General features: G+C 35.0%; 1 protein-coding gene across 1 annotated transcript in view; it reads right to left on the bottom strand.

The window, feature by feature from the left end:
- Positions 1–518: 518 nt before the first annotated feature.
- The window catches only part of wwc1 (WW and C2 domain containing 1), a 63,754-nt gene continuing 45,286 nt past the window's right edge, over positions 519–18,986 (bottom strand). Inside the window, exons 17-22 of the mRNA XM_039774742.1 lie at positions 18,796–18,949; positions 18,432–18,596; positions 15,946–16,038; positions 14,796–15,026; positions 10,596–10,714; positions 519–3,958 (exon numbers count right to left, since the gene is read on the bottom strand). Of these exons, the coding sequence (XP_039630676.1) occupies positions 3,892–3,958; positions 10,596–10,714; positions 14,796–15,026; positions 15,946–16,038; positions 18,432–18,596; positions 18,796–18,949 (829 nt within the window). The 3' untranslated portion in view covers positions 519–3,891. The remainder of the gene's footprint in view (positions 3,959–10,595; positions 10,715–14,795; positions 15,027–15,945; positions 16,039–18,431; positions 18,597–18,795; positions 18,950–18,986) is intronic.

Raw genomic sequence — 18,986 nt, forward strand, 5'->3', positions numbered from 1 at the left:
ATTCCGACTTTGTATATTATTTTTGTCATTAATTGATTTTCAAAAATGCTCATGCAATCTAGACACATCTATTTTAAAGCCAAACCAAATTTAGGATAACTGCCATGTAAAGCTGCAAATTAAAATAACTCTAGCCACTGCCATTAATGCATTAATCAGTAGTGATATTCAAAACTTAAGGGAGAGACAAATAAAAACCAGATTCAAATACCGTACATTAGCTGATAATCTTCTCTAACCATGGCCTTTTTTAGCACTAAAATAAGCAAACCACAGAACATCATAATTAAACAGCTGGGCTTGCTGGGAACTATTGAATATTAAGTTGGCAGAGCTGCCAGAAGTTCTAGTAGGGCTGACAATTTCTTGTAAATAAAGGTTTTTATTCTTCTTTTTGTTGTTCTTTATTTTGCCTTATACAATTTTTTGTATTAGTAATTTGTTAGTTTTTGCATACCCCTTGGGGTCAGAGCGCAGGGTTAGCCATTGTACAGCGACCCTAGAATAACTGTAGATTAAGGGCCTTGCTCAATGGCCCAGCAGAGTAGGATCTCTTTTAGCATTAACGGGGATTCAAACCAGCAACCTTCCAGACATCAGCATAGATCCTTAGTCTCACAGCCACCATATACTTAGTGTTACACTAGTAATGTTATTTTGCTGTTCTTTTTCTAAAACCTTTTAATCTCATATCCTTAATTTAAAATTAGAAAACATATTACTTCTTGGATGGCAATTTAGGGGAAGAGACTGGCTTGCCCTGACTTTCTTTAGAGTTATGTTGTTGGGAGTCTTGCTCCCCTGTTGTAATTATCCTAGGCAACTTTTAAAAGGGAAGGAACCAGATGAAATGCAATTCAGATTTTATAGTTATGATGCTTCACACAAACACCAACAGAATCTCATCCAGAACAGGGATACCAGGATGCAACTCAACTGTCAAGGTAATGGGTGGTGTGTAAAAGTGAGAACGTAGGTAAGTAGGTGGCCCATCATTGAAGCCGAGTTAGGTAAGACAATAACAGATGAGTTCATTTGAAATGAGGGTTCAAGACACACAAATATGATGGTCAAGGTCATGTGGAATGCTAATTAGTTAATAAAATATATTGTACTTTAACATGCCTCTGCATTTAAAACTTTGCTCAGAAATGCCCAAATTCAAATACAGAATAACATGCTGCCATAGCAGGGGTATAGTACAAGTTAAAAGCTCAACTTTCCCAATAACATCCTTAGTAAAAAATAATGGAAATAAACTATTTCAAACACATATTACAAACAATGAAAACAATGTCAAGTTCATGAAAAATCAAACAAACAGTCTCAAATATTTCATTTCATGTGTCATGAAATTAAATCCAGTTCATCATAAGGTCAGAGAGAATTATATACGTTTATAGAATGAATTGAAGAAAATTGTGCAAAGTATTTTTAAGGACTAAACAAACAAATGAAGAACATACATATAATGACTTAATTAGTTAAACACCTTTTTTGACTAATTAACAGCAATGTTAAAGTCAACAAAATTTGAACAAGGACTGGAAAATTTTTAGAAAGATGTATTTTAAATAACTGATATTTTAGTATCCAGTCACCTCAGATACTTAGATAAAGAAAAAGTTGCTGTTATCATGAGAAGAAAAGTGCCACATAAAATGAAGACCAACAACAATTGTAATGCTAAGCTGTGATTCACATTTCAGAGGTTTTATGTAGTGCCACCATTCCACAGTATCACTTTCTAATGAAGGTATAGACATGTATTTTTTATTTTATTATTAAAGTGTAATCCAGAGTAAATTACTGAAAGCACAGTGAATAGGACTACTTCAAGCATACAGCTCAAGCAAACATCATGAAGTATACTGATAAACACAGATGCAGAGTGTATTTACACTTTTAAGCAAAGTCTGAAGTCATCTGCTGCATTACAGGATTTCCAGTAACAAATTCATGCTACACATTTCATTGGAGTCTACTGTTATCACATGTATTTGCGAGTTTGTGCAGGTAAGTACAGCAAAGATATTTTCAAACCCAGTTTGAAATGCATAATATTAAATGAGCCTGGGAGTTTAAATTTATATTTTATAAAAAAAAAAAAACAACTTTTGAGTGTTTTTGCAAGTTTGTTTAAAATAAAAAGATAAATATTAATCATAAATGTTTAAATGTTTAGATTTGGTGGGAATCTGTTGTTGTGGAGAGCCATTGAGGCTTTATATTTTTAATTCAGTCGCATGAACAACCATAAGCTAGTTTGAGCCTTAAGAAAATATTGCTAACTTAAAACAACATTTTAAACGCACACATTATCATCAGTTTTTTTAAATAGGCAAAACTTCTGGTGATTTTAAAGGCCCTTAAGTCTGGATGTGCGTTTCGTTACATAAACCCTAAAGGGAAAGATTCAATGCCTGTTTCAAGATCAGGAGTCACTATGCCAGGAACCAGCCCCAGATAGTATTTATATATAAGTTGAATATTCAAACAAATACTCAACAGTAAATTTCAGATAGAAAAAAAAAATATTAAAAAGTGCTTGTATGCTACTTTATAGTACCTGAGTTATGCTGATGTTAACAAGACAACAAAAATAAGAGCCATCCAGTAACGCATGAAAAATGAAAATGTCACGTAGTTGAAACTATGTATTACACTACAGAATGTTGATAACTAATACGTGGCAAATTAGACTTGTATCATATTATATTCATTACAAAGCAAAATGAGACATCATATGATGGATTGTTCACAATATCCATTCAGAATCTGTGTATGCAGTACATTATCGAAACATTCAGTTGGGACGTTTTACGTACAGATTATACTGTACTATACACACACACTTCTCAGAATAGCACATAAAAGCTTTTGACGTAAATTAATTTGATTGATTTGTTCTTTATGCATTGCCATGCAAATCATAGTCCTATCAAGAATATGAAAAAGCATTTCAAGCATGTATCATGGAGACAGGCATTTACTGGAATCTATTTGGAAATTTCTTACTTTGCTTATATGTAAGCTGAACGCAAAAGAGCAAAACCCATATTTTAGCATACAATATAGCATACTAAAAAGCTGTGTTACAGAATTCCAAATGGAATGGCACATTTTTACAATTAAAAAAAAAATAAAATCACTCTCCATACAATGCTCTTTTATCCTAGGAAACATACAGCATATTACTTATTAGCTGTTTGGTATATTTAGATAAAATATAGATTTTACTTTAAATATATTTACCCTATGATGTATTCACTTTAAGATTTTGTTGTGAAATGTACTGAACTGAATGGCACTCCATAAAAAATCCTAAGACAAAGAATCAAAAATCTCTGTAGTGTAATTTTGTACATAAAATGTTACCAAACAGCTGGTGATTTATTTTTCTAACTGTAGCAACTCCACACCCTAAAACCCACACCAAAAGTGAAGTCAGCACATTCATTTTTTCTTAGAAAAATAATTTCAAAAATGACTAGACCTGAGAAGAGCTAGAAAAATTCAACACTTGTAACTGATCTTATTATTAAATTTTCCTTCTGGGGAACAATAATTGCCTAATTTTAACTGCATCTACAAATGCCCATTTAAATCCTTATGGAATTCAAAGAAAACAAGAGATTGGAACATTTTTAAAATTTAATGTCATAGAAGAAATATATTTTTACCTTTATATGTTTCAATGATAAGACTCAAATGTCCTGCCAATTATATTTAATATTATCTATATACAGTAAAAGAATAAAACTATAAATCTGTACATTCAAACAAGGAACATTGATTTCTGGTTTGCTTATTTTTTCTTCATATAATATTACAGGATCAGTCACTTGTATGTGTTACAGTTCAGCAGCTAATGTAAATACTTGAAAATCCTCACACATCATCCACAGGCAAATCAGGAACATTAATTTTTGCCCGTGTGAAAAATGCCATCTTCTCTCTGAAAAAGAAAGAAGAATCATACCTTTAATACACAATTCAGGACATACCGTCAACATGAATTTTTACTTCCCAAGACAAATGAATACTTTTTGCTCTGATATTCCTGCCTAAAAATGAATAATCTTTTTTATATACATTCCTCAACATAGTCATTTTGTTTGCTGTGAGACAATTACTGTGCTAAGTAGGGATAGTTCAGTCAGGGTTTTTTTTAGGGCTGATCAACATTTTCACATCACTAGAATTAGATGATTCGGACATCAATTCAGATTAGTTTTCTTTATCAGTTTGTTTTTATACATTAAGCTCCTGCATAATCAGCCATGTAGAAATCTTATGCTCTATACTAAAGTCATAATTAAACTACAGACCACGGGTATTACCTGCACATATTTTATAAACAAAATTAAATTTTTCAACTGCAGACTGTAGCTTAAAAATGCAATATCTGAGTCACAGTAGAAAAAGTTAGAAATTAACTATTGCGTGAAGTGGTATTCTGATCTTACTTTCTTCTGGAAGACGGCCATTACATTTTCACTGTAAACATTATCACAAACGTAAAAATAAAACTCAATGACAAATATAACACAAAAGTAAAACATTGAGCTGGCATTAGTACAGAAGCAGTGTTCTCCTTTTAATTAAAATATTGCAAGCCACTGCCTATTTTGTTATAGGTTTTTTTTTTTTTTTAAGGATAACTGGAATAATTGTAATTGCAATAATAAAATTTACTGTTCAAACTATGAATGTGCAACTAAAAAGAAAGTTAGACCTTTATGCCCACTGTAAATTCAATTTGACAAAGAGGAGAGAGAGGTTGGAGGCATGTTACCGTACCCACCACACAGCAAACCACCTAGACTGAGATCCAAGTGCAGCCATGCAACCACCCTGAACAAACAGTATGAGGTTTTCTTACAGTGGCTGGAGTGTTAATCCTGCCACTAACCCCCAGGTTTTCCATGCAAGTTGGAGGAGCTGCTTGCAGAGCTGGATGCAGATTAACGTCATACCTATGAAGGAGCAATTGCAGGTTAAGGGCCTTGCTCAGGAGCCCAACAGAGTAGAGTCACTTATGGGATTTGAACCAACAATCTTCCGATTACAGGGCAAGATCCCTAGCCTCAGAACCACCACACTGCCCATGAATTTGACAAAATCTGTTTAAATTTTGAAGGAAAAAAAAAAAAAACAAAACAAACAGTACCACATTCTCAGTGGGATGTTGCATTGACTATAATGTCAATTTCTCATCCTGATATAAAATTCATTCTGTTGGCCTGTGAGTTACACTAAATTATCTCTTAGGTTCTGTCCAACTTAAATTTACAAGCTTTGTCAAAGAATGGTTGGTCAAAACACAACTTCTTCCAAAAATCATCTGCTGCAAGCTACCACAAGTATGTTTACACCAGCGTCACTGCCCTCAAAGTCCTGTAATAGGCTGGTCAAAAATGGACTGCAATATGTTGAGTTAAAGGAGATCTTTACATAGATGGGATGTGTGGCAATGCTGCTATATGCACAAATATAAAACTTTTACAAAACATTCTATCTATACATAATTGATAACAAACTTCGTAAACTTTCATATTCATAGCTCTTTTTATATTTATGCAACCCTTAAGCAAATTATATTATATACAGTATATTATATACTTACAGTGGTGTGAAAAACTATTTGCCCCTTCCTGATTTCTTATTCTTTTGCATGTTTGTCACACAAAATGTTTCTGATCATCAAACACATTTAACCATTAGTCAAATATAACACAAGTAAACACAAAATGCAGTTTTTAAAATGATGGTTTTTATTATTTAGGTAGAAAAAAAAATCCAAACCTACATGGCCCTGTGTGAAAAAGTAATTGCCCTCTGAACCTAATAACTGGTTGGACCACCCTTAGCAGCAATAACTGCAATCAAGCGTTTGCGATAACTTGCAATGAGTCTTTTACAGCGCTCTGGAGGAATTTTGGCCCACTCATCTTTGCAGAATTGTTGTAATTCAGCTTTATTTGAGGGTTTTCTAGCATGAACCGCCTTTTTAAGGTCATGCCATAGCATCTCAATTGGATTCAGGTCAGGACTTTGACTAGGCCACTCCAAAGTCTTCATTTTGTTTTTCTTCAGCCATTCAGAGGTGGATTTGCTGGTGTGTTTTGGGTCATTGTCCTGTTGCAGCACCCAAGATCGCTTCAGCCTGAGCTGACAAACAGGTGGCCAGACATTCTCCTTCAGGATTTTTTGGTAGAGAGTAGAATTCATGGTTCCATCTATCACAGCAAGCCTTCCAGGTCCTGAAGCAGCAAAACAACCCCAGACCATCACACTACCACCACAATATTTTACTGTTGGTATGATGTTCTTTTTCTGAAAGGCTGTGTTCCTTTTACGCCAGATGTAACGGAACATTTGCCTTCCAAAAAGTTCAATTTTTGTCTCACCAGTCCACAAGGTATTTTCCCAAAAGTCTTGGCAATCATTGAGATGTTTCTTAGCAAAATTGAGACGAGCCCTAATGTTCTTTTTGCTTAACAGTGGTTTGCGTCTTGGAAATCTGCCATGCAGGCCGTTTTTGCCCAGTCTCTTCTTATGATGGAGTCGTGAACACTGACCTTAATTGAGGCAAGTGAGGCCTGCAGTTCTTTAGACGTTGTCCTGGGGTCTTTTGTGACCTCTCGGATGAGTCGTCTCTGCGCTCTTGGGGTAATTTTGGTCGGCCGGCCACTCCTGGGAAGGTTCACCACTGTTCCATGTTTTTGCCATTTGTGGATAATGGCTCTCACTGTGGTTCGCTGGAGTCCCAAAGCTTTAGAAATGGCTTTATAACCTTTGTCAGACTGATAGATCTCAATTACTTGTGTTCTCATTTGTTCCTGAATTTCTTTGGATCTTGGCATGATGTCTAGCTTTTGAGGTGCTTTTGGTCTACTTCTCTGTGTCAGGCAGCTCCTATTTAAGTGATTTCTTGATTGAAACAGGTGTGGCAGTAATCAGGCCTGGGGTGGCTACGGAAATTGAACTCAGGTGTGATACACCACAGTTAGGTTATTTTTAACAAGGGGCAATTACTTTTCACACAGGGCCATGTAGGTTTGTTTTTTTCCCTAAATAATAAAACCATCATTTAAAAACTGCATTTTGTGTTTACTTGTGTTATATTTGACTAATGGTTAACTGTGTTTGATGATCAGAAACATTTTGTGTATCATACATGCAAAAGAATAAGAAATCAGGAAGGGGGCAAATAGTTTTTCACACCACTGTATACATATAATGGAGAGTGCCTACTGATGACAATGTATTAATTATAATCATTCTTTGAATTTAAAATAATCTTCGTTTTGATGCATTTTCCACACAGATAGGCAGTATACATACAAACTAATATGTGACTGTAATTTAAATTGCAGTGATGTAGCCATTCTGATGATGCAATATAAAATGGTTAAACGGATGTGTTAGCTGCTTAAATGGTCAAAAATGAATACTCAGTTGCATGATGAATTAAGAGCACAAGTGCAATATGACATATTTTAACAAAAAAAAAAAAAAACAAGAAAGACTTGCATCTCATACCAAAATAAATAAAGAGGATCACACTGTACAATATCCCAAGCACTAAAAATGGCATATGAAAATTGTGAAATCAAAAATCACAACAAGGTTTATTTATAGCCTATAAAATAAAATGTCAACCTCAAACAGGAAGGGAAAACCGTAAAATAAATTAATAAAATCAGTGTTATACCTTCAACACTTATTTATACCTTATAAATTGACTCTCTAATTACTAAGAGACCCAGGCAATCACTATAACATAATTAAATGTGACCCATATATTATAAAAAAGCAGTAGGGTCCCTGTTTTTGTTACGTGTCCATGCAACGCAAAGCATACAAATATATTTTAACATGTAACATAACAGCACTCTTCAATCTATGGATTCTTACAGTAAGATTATGCAGTTACTGTATGTCAGAAAGAACACATTATTTCGAGCATGTACTACAAACATGACAGTGGCTTCAGTTTACTCTAATGGCCTCAACAGTTTAACAAAGCACTTTTGGGATAAGGCGAAACAGAGGGTATGTGAAATTGAAGTTTTGTTAACGAATCTGCAGAAACTGCATGATGTCATAGACTCATCATCAACCACAAACTCTAATGAATGTTTCCATCACCTTGTTGAATCCATACCTTGAAATATTCAAAGTGGCCACTAGAATGTAATTTAACAACATATGATAAAGGAAGACCCAGTCACTAGGGGCTTCATGTATAAATGGAGCTTATGTACAAAAATGTTGTGTACACCCATTTCCGCACTCACATCGAGATGTATAAAAAGTAAATTTGTCGAAATACTACGTACATTTTCACAGTAGCCTAAGACCATGAGTACACATGCTTCTGCTAGGTTTTGTAAATGGGTGGCATCCACCATCAAAGCAGTGCTACTATTTCTGTGTGGTTTACCTTTCTTTTATAGATTTGCATCCAAAATGTGGACTTTATCAAGTACACCAAAATTAATTTGATATCGTTTCCATATTTAAGGAACTTGACTGTAATAAATCGGTAACAATATAATGGTGCACAAAATGGCCAAATTATTCCAACTACCACGTCTGCTGTAGCCTAGTCAGAAGACATTGCACATGGAAGAATTAGAAGAGAGTGTGAATTTAAAGATCATATTGATTTCTTATTCCACAATGATGAATGGCTCCTAAGTGGATTAAGATTTTCAACAGCTATCCTCTCGGAGCCGTGTGCTCAACTGGGGCCAGCTTTACAAAGGCAGACTTTGAGGAATTGTGCTATACCTGTTCCTTTGCAAGTTTTGTCCACCCTCGAGTTTTTAGCCACAGAAACTTTTCAACGTGAATTGGCTGGCCAATCAGGTATTTCACAATCATCACTGAGTCGCACCAATTAAGCTGTATGGGATGGTATTATCTACTTGTCATCCGGATATATGAGATTTCCTTCCACTGTGGTTGAACTGGCAAACGTCCAGTTTTCCAAATGTAATCAGAGCAGTCGACTGCACACACATTGCTATAAAGATGCTTTCAGAGAATTAATTTTATTATGTAAATAGAACGCATTTCCATTCTATTAATGTGCAAATTATTTGTGATGCGAAAATGTGTCAGGAGATTGCCTAGCACATGATTCATTCATTCTGAGAAATAGTAGGGTTGGTAACAAACTTGAAAATGGTGTTGTGTGTGATGGCTGGACATTTATTATTATTATTGGTCAAAAATGTAAGTCTGCGTGATTTATCAAAATATAACATGATTACTTAGCTCACCTGACCTCCATTTCACATTTTCTGAAATTCCTCAATTATACACATGCCCTTGCCATTGTCTTGTAACAAAACACTGAATGGAAGGGGCTGTTTATATTGATTTGCATATTCAAATAAAGCAAAATTCAGAGAGGAGTTGTGGTGGGGCTGTAGGCTCATGCATGTGTGTTAAAATTCACGTTGATGGGGATAAATAAAGCAAAAGCGCATAGAACTTTGCTCTTGCACAGTTTTATGAATCTAATTTTTTTGTGCATACGCACATTTCTAATTTTGTCCATATGCCGTGTTTTAGTGTGAATTTTACGCACAACACTATACATGAGGCCCGGATGCCTTGAAATAACCACCACTAACTATATCAACATTAAATGTTTGAAATGCAACTTGGAATTAAATTGCAGTCTTTCTGGGCTAAAACTGAAATAAAAGGAAAAGTACAAAGTTAGCCAAATTGCACAAAATCTTCTTATATAATAAGCTACCATGCTTGTTCGTTTGTCTGGATCTTAAATCACCTGTAGCTTGCAAACAGTTTGACCTACTGACCTGAAACTTGGTACACATATACCATGTGATGTCTACTATCCGCTTTTGGGGTGATAATTTTTATTATTCATTTTATTTTATTTTATTGTAGAATCAACACTCAGCAGCGCACAGCAGGCGTGTGCCGTTCTCCGCATGTGTACGAGCGCCGTTTTCATCCCTACCACCTTCGGTAAGTATATAAAATGTAAACTAACCTTAAATTGTCTTGTGTATAGTACTTTAAAAAAAATTAACTGACATTCTGCATTTATTTTAATTTTTAATACACACATCAGCCTACTTTTAACATTGAGTAGTTCAATATAAAAGGTAATTCATCATCCTCTTTAAAATCCAACAATATTTGTCATCCAACTTTCAAATCAGAGCCACAAGGAATTGGAACCATCGTTGCTATAAATGGAATGGAAGATGCTATTTCTTCACTAAAACTCAGTCACTCACTTTTCATATACCCACTCTTTACAAACTCAAACTTTGCAAACTTACAGTTCACCTACTTAAATCACACAGTAATGAGAACAAAGTATGCCAGCCAGAAACTGAATCGAAGTGAAAGCACCGAGAAGCAATAACGCAAACTGTACAACACTATTTAATGTACACATAATAATAATGTTTACTGCAAAGTAACTGTTAACCACAAAATTAAAAAGTTATGTAAATAAAATAAGCTCTTGGTTTTTCAAATATCATGCATCGCATTCTGAAAGGTTCAGATAAAGCAAACCATTATGAATAACTTACCGGAATGATTGCACTTCATATACTTCTTTTCGGTTTTGCCCACATATCCTGTGCACATCTTTAGCTGCCATCTTCATCATCTTATGAACCAGTTGTTCTTGTATTTGTTCTTCTTTTGTCTGTGACAGATACAAAGGCCAACATAATAATGCAATAATTCATTTGTGTGAATTCTAATTGTTTAGAAGTTTTTCACAGTGTAAACTGACAATATTTCAATGCAGCCACATGTGTTAAAATCACCAAGAGAAATGACTCAATACATCTAACAATTGTAGTGTTCACTTCTGTATCGTAGACTAACACTTGGTTGGCACCAAGCCTAAAAGATAAATCCTAAGGTCATTTTCAAAATAATGAGTTGAATGGCAGGTACTTTTTATCATATGTTGTCACCAGGAACAAAATGCTATTACAAGGGACAGTATCTTTATCATACTATAATCACATTTAGTGTTATGTGCAAAAATATTCCATCCAATTCAAAATCATCATAATTTTCTGCATGACAAAAGATTTATACACATACTTATCCATTAAGCATTTATAATGTGTACCCAAATGCTGAAGCAATACATACCCAAAGACAAAATAAACCATTTTCTGTAGATATTTAACTGAAGAACAACAACTCAAGTTAGTGTTTGCTTAAGTATTCAAGCACTACACATTAATACTTTGCTGAGAACCCTTTGCTTCAATAACAGCCTTAATTCTTTTGGGTTATCTATATACTTGTTTTGCACATTGCTCAGGAGTGATTCTTCTTGGCATAATTTATAGAGATCCTCTAGGTTGGTGGGATGGCGCCTTTTGACAGCAGTTTTCAAATAGTGCCAAAGATTCTTAATAGGATTAATATCAGAGGTTCGATTTGGTCATTACAAAACATTCACCTTTTTGTTTCTGAGCTATTCCAGTGTCGCTTTGGCCTTATGCTTAGAGTCGCTCATTGTCAAGTTGAAAGATGGATCTTCACCCAAGCCATAGGTTCATAGCAGACTGGAACAAGTTCTCTTACAGTACTGTGTGACATTTGTGTCCATCCATTGTCCATTCAACTCGGACAAGATTCCCAGTCCCAGCACATGAAAAGCATCCCATAGTATGATGCTGCCACCACAATAATACACTGTAGGTATAGCGTTTCTCAAAGCATGGGCAGCATTCATTTTATTTCATACATACCTCTTTGAAGTCTGCCCAAAAGGTTCTATTTCGATCTCATCTGACCAAAAAAACCTCTCCCACATCTTAACTGGATCTTTCTCATGCTTTGTAGCAAAAGCCATACATGATTTAATGTGGAACTTCTTCAGGAATAGTTTGTTTCTTTCTTGCTACCCTCCTCATAGAGGCCTGTTTTATGAAGAGCTCTTGAAATTGTGGATCCATGCATCGTCACTCTATTTTTAACCAAAGAGCATTGTGGATGTCTGTGAGTGACAGACCTTAATTCGGCATCTTGCTGTGATGTTTAGTTTTGAGGAAAGGCCTGTTCAGACTTTGTTTTTCACATCAACAGAATGCTCCTTTGTCTTCATTTTTACAGTGATTGTCCAACAAAGACTAAGGCCCTTACAGAGGGCGCTTTTATATGTACAGAGATATAAAGGACTCACAAGTAGTACCTAATTACTGTATGTTTGACTATGGTCAAATGTCACCTTTGTGTCGTTTGTGACTTGCCATTTGGGTAAAGCTGGAGCTTCCAAAGTGCAGAGGCTTAAATACTTACGCAAACACTAACTAGAGTTTTTCTTTTTCAGTTAAATATCTACAGAAAATGGTTTATTTTGACTTTGGAAATGTATTGTTATAGCGTAAGAGTTCACATTAAAAATACTGAATGTGTACAAATCTTTTGTCATGTAGAAAATTATGATGACTTTCAAGGGAATTGAATACATTTGTACACCACTGTATGTCTCTATGTTAAGCAAACCTGACAGAGGCACATGCACACTTTTGAGGTGTTCTAGCATTCAGCACATATGCATTTGTTAAGTGATTGTAAACACTGGGAGCAGTGAGTATAAAAGCTTGTTAAGAGCATTTCTGAACGTTTGTGGAGATGATTTTAACATCAGTTCTTCTGATAAAGCTGTCCTAGGCATTAATGTAAAACTGACCTTACTTTGACAAACTTCCACTCCATTGTCTAGTTTGCTTGAAACTGGAACCCATTTTTAGGGAAATCCTACCACTGTCATGTTTCCTTAAATGTAAATTAAATGAATTGTGTTCTGTATTGTATTTGTTTGAACACGGAATACTCTTTTAAAGATGTGCATTATTTCATTGGTAAGCACAGCAGAGCTACAGGATGTAACATTAAATCACTTAGGGCTGATTAACATTGGTAAAAATAAATGCTTTCCTGGGTATACAGACTGGGAATTCTTTACTTGCACACATTTAACCTTACTAAAAATGGACACATACTTTCTTTGTGTCAAGCAAAACAAATTAATATTATCATCATGTAACAGGGGGAAAGTTAAATGTCTGAACGCACCACAACCAAACAGGCAATGCAGGACCTATAATTTTAATTGTGAGTTTTAACTTCATAAGCTGAAAACATTTTAATTTATTTTTAAGTACGAAGATATTATTTCATGAAAAATAAGGCTATACATTTTTTAAACAGAGAAATGCAGTAAGCGGTCAAATTGGGGACAAATAAAGTTCCACCGATCTATGTATCTAAAAATTGACAGACTTTCTTTTTTACTTTTAAAAAATTCATCTAAACCATTCCATGCAATATGTAGTACTTAAAGACGACAACTTCACTATACAGAGTACGTAGATAATGACGTAAAAAAAGAAAGTCTCGACATCTGAAATCTATTTCACCTCAATTCTGCCATAGCAATATCTTGAACACAAGATGTACTCTCAGTAGCAAAGTCTTCCATCAAACGATCTTATTTTACTGGTAGACATAATGGACAGATTGTGAGTTGAACACAATTTCGCATGGCAAATGCATACATGTTTGTGAAGAAAGAACTTGGACTTGAAAAATACCACAATTATCCTTCAATACTCCTGTCTAACATGAAGACCTGACCACCCAACATCTTATTTAACACACCTAAGAATTGTAAAATTAGTTTTGAACTGGATTTTAAGTCATTGTGCAACGATAATTCCTAAGTATGTGAACTGTTGTGAAATAGTTGAGAGAGAGATGATCAGATTTTAACAGATGTGCAAGGCTATTCACAACAAATATGCTCATATAACGAACAATTTTGAACCCTGAAACGTCAAAGAACATTTTAAAAATTAATTCATTATTTATTAGAGTAATGAGTATTTATCATGGCACTTCATCATCTGAGAGATATTTTTCTTAAAGGTTTCTCCCTTCTCTGTGTTCAGTAGTGATGGAAAATAAAGTTAGTGATAAGGAACACCATTGACTTGTTTATTTTCTAAAGTGATATTCAGAAATTATATTTACACAAAGTGAAGCTTTTTTTAGAAGAACAATCAAATTCATGCACATAACTTGGGTCCAAAGTTGAGTATGTGTTATGTTATTAATAAAAAAAACATTTAACTCCATTAACAACTTGTTCTTCCAAGGCTCATACAGACTTAGGAAGCTTTGTTGCTGCTGGGGTACACATTATGTTAAACATGCACAGCAGATTCAATAGTATTTGTTTAAACTAGCAAAATTATGAAGTAAAGCATTTCCTCTAATCTATTGGCTAAAGCTTTTATAAGTATTAGTTCAGATTATTTTTGTATAGAGCTATTCAACAAGTACTGGCGCAGTGCTCTGCAAGTAAAATGCAATTACAGACTTTACTAATTACATAATGAATACACATACAGTACATATATACAGATATGTTTAAATACAAAGTAAAACAATGCAGATCTAAACTGATTGACAAAAACGGAACATAATAATATCAGTCCATTAACATAATTGTACAGTAGACCTGTAACTGTTACTTAAAAGAACCTACCAAAAAAAAAAAAAGAATGCAGCAAATGATGGATTTTAGTATTCAACATTAGTATTTTAGATATACCAAGAATGCTGGTGACTAAAATGTAGGAAGATGTCAAAGATTTGAAGCTAAAGGACATGATTTTGTGATCTGAAAAGGGAACGATTACTATAAAGTTGATTAGTTTATTCACAAACAGCATTTTTACAAGTTTTAAACTTACCTGTTTCTCTGCTTGTTTGAGCAAGAGCTTGAATCTCTCATCTTCCACAACCCAGCTAGGAAGCTCCGTTTCTCCCTTTGCTTTTGCCTGTTCAAGATGTTCTTTTAAATCCTTTAAAACGGCAATTTCTTGGTTTAGTCGATTATGTTTTGTCCTAGACACCTGCAGGTCCAATTCCAAATCTAGAGATGTACGTAACAGGCTATCAAGGCCCTTAGCTGGAAGTATTGGCTACAAAAAAATAAAAACGCAGGCAGATTTTGTCATAATTAGTTTTATTATTAAAGAGTTCACATTATACACATGGGTCTAATTTAAATTTTTGAAAATTATGGTTAGAAAAGACTTAAATATACATATTGGCAATGTCTTAAGTGTAATTTTATTTTAAGCCATAGAAAAAATAAACCTTGTCATATAAAACAATTCTGTACAGTATATCAGATTTTACAACTGTCCTCCCTTAAAGGCACTATTATTATTGAGCAAAACATTTTTTCTTCATCATATAGTGCCAGAGTTACGAATATCACAAATTTTCTTGAAGCAGTTATTTTAGATAGCATTAGACGAAGTAACAAAAACAATGTGATTTCCTATACTACATTGTTAGTGCATCAACTAACCTGGCTCAACTGAACAAATTAAAAGTTAATGCATGGTTCACAACTTAATGAGAACAAGATACCTTACCTAAAACTATTTAAAAAATAAATAAATAAAATAAATAAATAAGAGAACCTAGCTTTTCTTTAAACTGATAAGCTACTGTTTAGGTTAAAGATAAAGAGATTTTACTGTGGTTCAAAATTAACACATTGTCACTCTTTGTTTGACATATGGACTATATTTGTTTATGACAGTTTGGGAGGACAGACTTAGTATGTGCATCACTAGTGAGATATGCTCTTCAAGTTCCACAGAGATACCAGAAGATGGTAGAAGCCTCTCTTTTTTCCACTGTACTGTTGCAATTTGTGCAAATCATAGGTTCAATGTATTTAAAATTCAGAACAACCCTATAGGTTTCTCTCACAGGTTATGCACAGACATTGTTAATATTAAATGTTATTTCTCGGGAAATAACAGAAGCTGTGCACATCCACAGTACAAAATAAAGCATTTTATGACTGTGTAAATATCTTCAAACCTTTTTCACTCGAACACTTCGCCTCTCTGAAGCATTTCTTACAAATGGAGACTTCTTGGATAATGTTGAACTGTCACTATCACTTCTATTTATCTGTGAAAATAAATATAATTTTTTTTTCTGTTAAAGCACATACATGGTTATAATTTTCAATAAATAAAAATTGCAAATGTTTCAGTATTATTTTGCTTTCTCAATTGACAGTTACAAATGTCTGAAAACACATTTAATAGCATTATTTTTGTTTGTTTCTTATGTAAGATTCAGGATTGAATGCAACTAATTTATTAACCACCGTTCATAACCTTTGGTAAGCTGCTTTAATATTTTATGTAAGAACTATGTCACAGTAGAATCCTATTTATCTAAAGGTAATGTGGACCGATGCTACTTAGGATAGCAGAAAGCTCAGATAAAATGGATTTCCGCTGAAGTGACCATTGTGCACAAAGAAGGTGAGGACTGACAAAGAGAGTTATCAGCTGATGTTACTAGGGAAGTGCATCTCTCACAGTGGTCAGAAACAGGTTCTGCACGGATAACAGATAGATGTCCTTAATCTAGCTCACACTACACAGTGCTTGCATCTGAGACAAATAACTCAGTTATGCAGCTCACCACCTTCAGTTTACAACAACTCAAATCTTCAAAATGTGATGACTCGTAGTGTAACAGCAATTCAATTGGTGACAGGAGTAGGATTTGCACTGTGGACGGATGGAGTGTAGTGGCAACAATGCCCAGAGAAGGTGGGGACTGATGCAAAGAGAGATCAGCTGACAGCACCAAGAAAGCACACAGCTCACAGTGGTCACAGATAGGTTCTGCATGGCTGACAAACTGAGTTCTCCATTCAGCTTACGATGCAAAGAGCCGACCTCTTAGCCAGAGAATGCAGATTCACAGTTCCCACCGGCAGTTCACCACAATGCTTTGGAATGTATAAACATAAAACTCCTAAGTGAACGAAACAGTAGACATTGACAACAAACGAGGGGTACAGCTGATAACGGGTGACCGAGTCACATCCACACTCCCCACTTAATGTGGCCTTTCTTGAGGAGTGTTTTCTTTATTTTCTTGCAGCCCTCCCATACAAGCCACATTTGTGGAGCATCTGCGATATTGTTATCACATGTTCACAATGACCACTCTTTGTCAAACATTCCTGTGACTGCTTCAAAGTTGCCATAGGCCTCTTGGTAGCCAGTTTCCTCCTCATTCTTCCTTTCAGTTTGGAGGGACAGCATGATCCAGGAAGGGTCCTAGTATTACCAAACACTTTCCACTTCTTGATTATGGACTTTGCTGTGCTCCTAAGGACTGATAAAGCCTTTGATATTTTTTTGTAACCTTCTCCTGAATTGTACCTGTTCACAACTTTACTCCCGAGATCTTTTGACAGTGCCTGGCCACCCACAGTTGACTTTTAGCTTCACTTGCACTTCCAAACACTAATGCTTTAGGAATAGATGTTTTTATAATGAACTAATCAGAATGATTACAAATGAACATGCGTGGAAGCCAATTAGCTTGGTGTACAATGGAGACTGTAGTTAGTTGCACCTAATTGAGTTTACAAGTATTTTTAGGAGGTAGGGTGATCCTTTTATCATCTCAGTGATTCTGCTTTTTTCTTTTTTTTTTTCTTTTTTTTAACTTTGTTGGGGACCCAAGTGGCTGGACCAGGCCAAGGGGCCGCCCACATAACACCTGGCTGCGGCAGATGAAGTCTCGTTTCCGGAGGGTAGGACTGGGCCGCGTGTCTGCCTGGTGGGTTGCAAACCGGGATCCCGAGTTGTTTCACCGTGTAGTGGGTGTGACAACGCACTGTACCAGTGCATGCTCCCCAACTTGACTTGACGACTCTCTTCGCCTACCTACCTTTGTTTGTATTGCGTCATTGTTGAACGATGTTTTTAAAGGAAAAGTGATTGGTCAGCAACAATATGCTGATCTTGTATGATGACCTAGTCAGTCTCTCGATCAGTGCTGTTTAATTTTCAAAAACCAGGTGTGGTCTCCCCTCAAATTTCTTGTATACTTAGATATGGGGATGGATATTTGCAGAGTAAACCGCAAGACAATTATTATATTTTTATATTATGTACATTAAGGAACCATCAACAAAAAATCAAATAAATAATATATGGAACAATTGTTATAAAAGTAAAGTTGAATAAATTGGACTCTGCAGCTACATGAATAATAAAAAAATTGAGTATGTGTTCAGGTAAAGTACCATTTCCGGGTGATGAAAAAAATGGTTTGGGTGTTTTAGGAAGAAGCCCTCTGGGTGTAGTGCAGGATTTTGCCACTATTCATTACACACTTTTTAACAGGTTGTCTCCAGATTTGTATTTTCATCTGTGAAACAGATCTGGCTCCTCAAGACCAATGTATGACAGGTGATGAAAAAAAATATAAGAAGAATATGAAAGTTTGATATACAGTAACTGCACCTTAAATAAAATGTAAGGACTTACCCTACACACATACTGCGACTGTGCTCCAGGTGAAAATGTTTTTGAACGTATTATTGTGCTTCCTCTTACAAAAAGATTCTGTTGGGGAACAGCAACTCTGCGTTCCTTTGGACGAACAACGGAAACACCTTGTGGAATATTTTCGGTGATGGTTTCCTTGTCCACCTATGGAAAATACAATCACTAAAAAAATCACATCTGCACTAAAAGTTCTGAAATCACTGTCTAGAAAAATGTAACATTATTAAAGAAAAAAGTATACTGTACTCCTGAATTTCAGAAAAGTTAACATTAGTAGTCATTATTAAGGCTTTGAGGCACAACTTGTGAGTAAGACAGAAAAAACATACAATGTTCAACTCACTTTTTGTAATGTTTCATTGTCAAATGTCCATTCGGTTATTAGCTGTTCATCCCACTGTATTGTCTCTGCACTTTGCGAGGCCTCTTGTACTTGACCGAATTCTTCATCACCACTTTTATTAAGTGATATATCATAATCCATATTGTCCTTCTGCCTGAAAGGCAATTAAAATACAATTGCAGCTAAAAACA

Source organism: Polypterus senegalus, chromosome 13, assembly GCF_016835505.1.
Source record: "Polypterus senegalus isolate Bchr_013 chromosome 13, ASM1683550v1, whole genome shotgun sequence".
In the NCBI taxonomy this organism is placed as follows: Eukaryota; Metazoa; Chordata; class Cladistia; order Polypteriformes; family Polypteridae; genus Polypterus; species Polypterus senegalus.